Genomic DNA, 7771 nt, shown 5'->3' with positions numbered 1-7771 from the left:
CCTACAATCTTGCTTTCAATCCCGCTCTCTCCTACAATCTCGCTCTCTCTTATAATCTGCTTCACCCACTTATCTTCCTTGTCGATGGTTGAAGTTTCGACTTATGTATGCCAGAACTTCAACCTTCGACAACCTAATATACAAAATTAGCGAGATTTCCTTCTAAAGCGAGATCCTCATCACAAAATTAGCGAGATTTCCTTTTCCTTGTCGAGGGTTGAAGTTTTGACTTATGTATGTCAAAACTTCAACCATCGACAACCCTAATTTACGTATTGTTTCCAAATTTTTCTTTGTTTGTCGAATTCTCAACGTTCGACCTCTACATTAGTCGAATCCTCAACCCTCGACTTCTAACATCGAAATTCCAAAACAAAAATATTTCTCTAATAAGTTTTGAAAACAACAATGTTAATATTACAGGTCCGTAGCTTGAAGCTACTATTTTAGTAGTTTATATATATATAATAATTAAAATTAGAAAAAAAATTATAATTAAAAGTTTTGTTTTAGTTTTTTTTAATTATTATTATTATATATGTTAATAATTAAAAAAATTGAGGTGGGGGCGGGGATCCCTTCCCGTCTCCGACATTTAAATCCTCGGTTTGACCCCCATACCCGGTCAAACCAGGGATTCCCGTCCCGATTGGGTCGGGGACCTGACCCTGCAGGGAATTTTGTCATCCTTAAGACTAGTATTTGTGTCTAGACACAATAGTAGTCTATCGCTCGGTGTATCACAGATGAACTATGATATTTTGCTATTATTTATAAATAATTTCAGCAATTTTGTCATTTAAAATAATTTCACTTTTCAATATGTATATAAAAATTTTAAATTTTGCAATATGCATTTTTATATATTTTTGAAATTTTACATATACTTTTTTAAGTTTTCTTACATATGAAATTAGTTATAATTTTACGATAAAATTTTGTTTACTAAGATATTCATTTAGGTTCATTTTAATATTTTTACAACTACGACATTTATCAATAATACAATTGAGTTAGATTTGAGTCTACTTGATTTAAAATTAGAAACAAATAATTCGAGTGAGAATGATATTGTAAATCAAATTTTAGCAACATATGAATAATAGAAATAATTGTATTATTGTTATTGATTTTACATTCAGACTTATGTGTATTTGATAATTATTTTTTTATATTTTAATACATGCTATATATATATAATTTTATATAATTAAACTATAAAATATGAAAAAATTGTAAGGAAAAAAAAGAGAATCAAGAAGTAATTATCAAATAAATTTCTGTTCTTATTTTTATTTTTTAAGAAATAAGAATTAATAAAATGTTAATAGAAATAGTTATAAAACATATTGGTAACCAAAAACAAGTGAAAGATGAGAAACGAGAATCTATCAAACTACTTAACTAATTATAGATCCCAAGAGATCATGAGGGCCCTGTGATTTGAAAGCTAGCCGGAGCCGTACTCCAAATATTTCAAAATGACGACGCTACCCCGAAACCAAAAGGGTAATTTCACATCTATCCTTTTAAGAGTACGGTGGTCTCGATCCGACTGATATCCACGATCTCACATTGACATTGGAAATCTTCTTGCAGAAAACACAGAGAAGAAACGAAACCGAAGTGAAGTTCCACAAGATAAAAGGAACTGACTGAAAAATTCTGGCTTACTGTCCGAAGCGAGCCATGGTTGAGCTCAGGCACTCGAGCTCGCTTGGGAACAGAGCCACTTCTTCGCCAATGAAACGGGACGAAGACTCGTCCCCTTTAGTCCCAGACCGCCAGTCTGAAGACCATGACGATCGTGATCGTCATTCGATCCGTGATCGCCCCTACTCCAGGCTTAGTTTTCAATCCTTCTGCCCTTACTTTGGCGATGATTCTAGGGTTTCTCCTTATAACTCCAAGATCTCTTTCTTCTTTGTCTTTTTAGTACTTGCTGCTGGCTTGATCGCCGTTTTCTCGATTGTTAGACGTTTGGTTAGTTCTCCATTAGCTCTCTAATTTACATTTCTTGCTGGATTTTCGTCTAATTTTATGCCATCGTGAGGATTTATGTATTGCTATCTGATTCGTAGTAACAATTCTGTGATTGATAATGAGGAAGGAATGGATTCCTTTTTTCTTTTTTCCTATTGATTTTGTTGGGAGAATCCACTGCATTTCTACTCATCTCAATGCAAAGAATGAGCTATGGTCCAACAAATCTCCTCGTGCTAGATTTAAGAAGCTCGTTTGGAATGTGTAAATTGTTGCAGATGTTCTGGTGTTAAATTTAAGAAGTTCAATAGGAATGTGTAAATATTTTAGTTTTTTTTTTCCTATCCTCTGACTGTTCAAGTAGTTTCTGATGGACATGATTGATTTCTTCATTGTAGAATTCTCCCTACTTGTGTGAAAAAGAGGGCATTACTCTTCATTGTCCACCGGTAAGTTCTAGGGAGATATATTCTTTTCCTCATTCTTCATATTTTTTTCTAAAGAAATGGATTCGCTGCTTTAGGTTAAGGAACGTCCTTCACTCTGGGAGAATCCTTACTCAGCAACAACATCTTGGAAGCCTTGTGCCGAGCTTCGTGATTCTGAAATCTCAGGTAACCTTGCTCAAGTATCGGAATATATGGAGACTTTATTCTTTCTACTTTAGCTCTCCCTTTCTTCTTGTACACTTCAAATTTATAACGTTCTTTTGCTTTCGACAGAACTTCCTCCTGAAAATGAAACAAATGGCTATATATTCATCCATGCTGAAGGCGGTCTCAATCAGCAGAGAATTGCTGTGTGATATCTTCCTGCCAAACTTCAATGTGATTGATTAAGACACTTTTTTCCTTGCTTTCTTTTCAATTCAACTTCTTCCTTTTCCTGCTTGCAGATTTGCAATGCGGTTGCTGTGGCTAAAATACTAAATGCAACACTTGTTTTGCCAGTTTTAAAGCAAGATCAGATCTGGAAGGACCAAACGTAAGATGTGTAGGCAGTAGTTTTATCTACCATATACATCCGCAGTGTCTGCATGCAAAACAGAGATGCTTGAATTCTCTTTTGCTAAATTTTTCTAACATTTGTAAAATTGTTGTTTTATTCTATGTTGTTTGGCTCTTAATGCTTAATGATAATTGATAAATGTAGAACCAATGATCATCGTTATAATTGTTTGGAAACAATGAACCAAATGAAACTCTTTGCTCAACGTGGTATATATTCTGACAACATATCAACTCATTACAATTACCCTAAGCGATGTATCTTTGGTCTGCTGCTTGAGAATTTTTAAGCTTTTCATTGTTGTCTCCCTTTCTCAAGCTTTATTTGCCCGACTGAAATTGACTATTTTAGTAGTGTGGATGTTTGCGCCAATACTTCTCAACTAGTCCTGTAAGGCTGTAATGTTTGTAATCAGAAAAGTTTAGGATGGTAAAATATTATTGAAGTCTAGAAAACTTCGTAGAACATTACTCTTACTGCCATTATGTTACATTTTTATTGTAATATGGGCTTTCTTAAAGAGCTGTATTTTCTATATCAATGGTTGAAATATCTTTACACCTTTTGTTCACCTGGCCAACCCATGTTGGCACTTCAAATTATTTGCATGGAGGTATTCATATGGTCATTTTGAATTGCCTACCATGGCCGAGCCACCCTACTTTAATATAGTATAATAAATCTATAATTTTATATTTTCCCTTGGAAAAAGCCTCTGGTGTTGTGGTTAATTGTTTAAAATAGTCTCAACTAGTTCTTCATCTTTGTTTTCCATTGCCCAGCCCCTCAACTCCAAATAGATAAACTAATTAAAACCTTATTACGTCCATGTGTTTGAAGAATTTGTTTTTGGGGTTTCTTCACAATACTATATTATGAAAACAATGCAGGAAATTTGAGGACATTTTTGATGTTGATCATTTCATTAATTATCTAAAGAATGATGTGCGAGTTGTTCGGGATATTCCTGATTGGTTTACAGACAAATCAGAGCTATTTACCAGTATAAGGTTCGTTGATATTTGGTTTTTATGTGGTTTGATTTTTCTTCTTCTTGTTGTTAGCTACACACAGAATATGAGGGGGAGTATAGTATAGAAAACTTTTAATTTCTTTCCTTCCAAGAAAATATTGTTTAAAAATCAATCAATTGTTTGTTTTGTCTTAGCTTTTGTATATTTAAGAATAAACTGACAGTGAAATTCCAATATAACATGGAGATGCTTCCTGGGGCCTTAGTTTCTCTATACTATTCCCTTCCATTCCCACTCTGGCACTCTCAAATTTCGTATCTTAGAGGGCTCAATTTTTTATCTTCTCAAGAACCTGGATGGTGTACAGCTGTGGTGGAAGAAGTTACTCATATATTTATTTTAGTTCCTTCTTTGAAGTAACTTGTAAATTGTAATTGTCATTGATTCTTGGATAAAGTTTATTGCAGACGTACAGTCAAGAACATCCCAAAGTATGCACCAGCACAATTTTACATTGACAATGTACTACCTCGAATCAAAGAGAAGAAGATAATGGCACTAAAACCTTTTGTTGATCGGCTTGGGTAATTTTTCTAATGAATTTAATTGTATATCTGAATACTCACTTTTCATGCATGCAATTTCGATCAAATTAACATTCTTGGCATTCTGGTATCAGGTACGACAATGTTCCTTCAGAAATCAACAGGCTAAGGTGCAGAGTAAACTATCACGCTCTTAAATTTCTTCCTGACATAGAGCACATGGCTGATGCGTTGGCTTCAAGGATGAGAAGTCGCACGAACAGTTCAAATCCATATATGTAAGCATGGTTATATCTTGAATGTTGGCACTATAATTATTTATTGGACTCTTGGGTCTAATGCAATCTGTCGACAGGGCTCTTCATCTGAGGTTTGAGAAAGGAATGGTTGGACTGTCATTTTGTGATTTTGTGGGGACAAGAGAAGAAAAAGTTAAAATGGCAGAATACAGGAAAAAAGAATGGCCACGTAGATATAAGGTGACCTAGAAAGTAATCTGTTTTGCCCTGTATGTATCAAATTGTGACTAAATATAAATATACAAAAGTCACTCTTTTAATACCCGTCTTTTATTTGGAAATTTTGGTTTATAGAATGGTTCCCACTTGTGGCAACTGGCCCTGCAGAAAAGAAAGGAAGGACGGTGCCCTCTTGAGCCTGGAGAAGTAGCCGTAATTCTTAGAGCAATGGGCTATCCAAAGGAAACTCAAATTTATGTTGCATCCGGTCAGGTGTATGGCGGACAGAATAGGATGGCACCACTGAGGAACATGTTCCCGAATCTGGTAAATTATCTTTGGCTTCTTTGCAACATCACATTCCAGTTGAGGAATGTTCGAGGACTTGCAAAACTGTTCATGTTTCAGCACTGCTTAAAATATGTAATGTTAGTAGAGATGAATGACCTGGCTGGAGGATCTATACCAAGTTCGGATAAAATCACTTTTCTCATTTTAAAACCACTTTGAAACATGCTTTTAATTATTCAAAATCAATTTTGATGATATGACAATTGCAATTAGAAGTGTAATATTAAATATTAAATTAATTTTGTGACAAAAGTGATTTTGTCAATTTCAAAATCAATGATATAAAAATCGAGAACTTGTGACAATGATGAACTTGAGAAATCCGATGGAGTAAAAACTTTCATCATTTCATTGATATTTTTAAAATTAAAAGTTTTGACCTTAAAGATTTCCGCAATATTGAGATCTTTTCATTCACACCGATACCAACATTTTCAACTTGTTGGGTACCCTAACTTCTTTCATGTTCTTTAGCTTTAAAACCAAGCTATACAATTCCCTTTTCTAGCCCTATTTTTGATATTTTGATCTTGAGCACTTACAGGTGACGAAGGAAGAGTTAGCTACCAAGGAGGAGTTGGATAGCTTCAGGAAACATGTTACGAGTTTAGCAGCATTGGATTTCTTAGTATGCTTGAAGTCGGATGTGTTTGTGATGACTCATGGAGGTAACTTTGCAAAATTGATAATCGGGGCACGCAGATATTTGGGTCACCGTCTAAAATCCATAAAACCAGATAAAGGGTTAATGTCAAAATCTTTTGGAGATCCATACATGGGGTGGGCTCCTTTTGTAGAGGATGTCGTTGTCACCCACCAAACCCGAACTGGATTACCCGAAGAGACCTTTCCCAACTATGACCTTTGGGAGAATCCCCTCACCCCATGCATGTGCAGAGCTTAATTAGAACATACAATATGGGATTTGAACTGATTGTTTTGGAGAATCTCCTTCCATCAATACCATTTATTTCTTTTGCAAGTGGAAAGTTCCTTCCTCAGAAGATTGAACATGATGTGGCTATTGTGAAATAGAGGTTGGAGGATTGGTTGCTGCCTCGTAAACTGCCAGAGAAAGTTGATACCAATCTTTTGTTGATCTGTTTTAACGAGAGAACTTGTTTGAGCAGTTTTGTCACCTAAGGAGTAGATGACTTTGCAGGTGTTCCAGGACTAGTTGTACGCAAAATGTCGAAGGTATGGTACGTATAAGCAACTCCTGGGATGAATTATATGAACTGCCCCGAGCCCATGTACCATTTTTCCCCTTCTTTTTGTAGTTTGATTTGACTTTGTTTTTAGTAAATATGTCGATTAACGTCATTGCTCATATCTTATAGAATAGCAATTTCGAATTTGTCTATCACGAAGATGTTTTTCGATTATAGAATTTGACCTATGGTCTGTATGGCCTTCTCGGTTGTGATATCAAAGGCCTCGCTAACGGTTTTTTTTTTGCCCCTTTACAGTAATTTGAGTATAATTGAATGTATAAGACATTAATTACTATTCTAAAATTGGATGATTTGATTCTCCACTTGGCAACTGTTGAACCAACTAAAAAGATAGGTATCAAACTGGAGCATGTGTTTGAATTTTGTTCTGAGAATGGACACAGTCATGGTTAACCATTTTATCCTCTTAATTTAAGTTACTAGTTTTCATGAGTTTTCAAAATTTTCAAGATATTTCAGCCAAAGGCGCACTAGCTCTACCGGCATCCTTTTCCATCTCCGACTCTCTCCCATGGTGCAAAGCAACACCATTTCGATCCTCAAAACTCGTGCAGAAGTAAAGTTAGCTGTAAATTGATAATCTCTAATTGTCTGTCGGTTCTATCGATTCTTTCTTGTAACGAAATCTTTTATTTTCTTTGTTCCTGAAATTTCTCTGCGTTGGTTTCTGCTTTAACCAAACAAGTATGAGTTTCACATCTAATTTAACTTTTAAAACAAAGAGGGAACAAACTTTTTTGATTGGAGAATCTCACATTGGAAAATTTGGTGTTTTGGTGTTGGAAGTCTCCTTTATGTACTCCAATCTTGTGAGAGAGTGAGGAGATAGACCAATGTGGGTTCGGTGGACGTCCCACAGGTGCTGCTGTCCATCCAGTCGGGCGTGGCGAGACGCGTGTGTGATGATTATTTTTTAATAAAAATATTTTTTTAACCGGAAAAAATGAGGAAACGGTCCGTTCCGTTCCGTTCGTGTTCGTCTGCTCGTTCTGGCATCTCTGAAGGCCTATAAAAGGCCCGACCTTCAACAGTTCGAAAAAGTACATTTGCTTCTTCACTTATCACTTCTTTTCCTCTCCCTCTCCTCTCCCATTTTAGCTTTTCGAGCAGTGAGTTTAGAAAGGGTGTGTGTTCCGATCGGTAACGGTGCATTTCCGATCGGGTTCTTTTGGTTGTTTTATCTTGGGGACAACGTGACAATTTTCAGACCTACTTGC

At 35.6% G+C, this 7771-nt stretch overlaps 1 protein-coding gene across 3 annotated transcripts; it reads left to right on the top strand.

Annotated features, from left to right (window-relative positions):
- Nucleotides 1-1543: 1543 nt before the first annotated feature.
- Nucleotides 1544-6745, top strand: LOC120081551 (protein PECTIC ARABINOGALACTAN SYNTHESIS-RELATED). Of its 3 annotated transcripts, XM_039036533.1 has the most exons (11): nucleotides 1545-1983; nucleotides 2382-2432; nucleotides 2507-2597; nucleotides 2706-2782; nucleotides 2879-2967; nucleotides 3882-4001; nucleotides 4433-4549; nucleotides 4645-4788; nucleotides 4866-4989; nucleotides 5104-5295; nucleotides 5864-6745. In XM_039036533.1, the coding sequence occupies exons 1-11, from the start codon at nucleotides 1690-1692 to the stop codon at nucleotides 6221-6223; spliced, it is 1659 nt and encodes a 552-aa protein (XP_038892461.1). In that variant the 5' UTR covers nucleotides 1545-1689; the 3' UTR covers nucleotides 6224-6745. The 3 variants fall into 3 exon arrangements, with proteins under 3 accessions (XP_038892463.1, XP_038892462.1, XP_038892461.1); XM_039036535.1 differs by lacking the exon at nucleotides 5864-6745 and having other exon boundaries at nucleotides 1544-1983; nucleotides 4866-5001; nucleotides 5104-5245; XM_039036534.1 differs by lacking the exon at nucleotides 5864-6745 and having other exon boundaries at nucleotides 1544-1983; nucleotides 4866-5018; nucleotides 5104-5243.
- The last annotated feature ends 1026 nt before the right edge of the window (nucleotides 6746-7771 follow it).

Source organism: Benincasa hispida, chromosome 7 (genome assembly GCF_009727055.1).
Source record: "Benincasa hispida cultivar B227 chromosome 7, ASM972705v1, whole genome shotgun sequence".
Lineage (NCBI taxonomy): Eukaryota > Viridiplantae > Streptophyta > Magnoliopsida > Cucurbitales > Cucurbitaceae > Benincasa > Benincasa hispida.
Note: the sequence above shows the minus strand (reverse complement) of the source record. Positions and strands in the feature narration are given on the sequence as shown.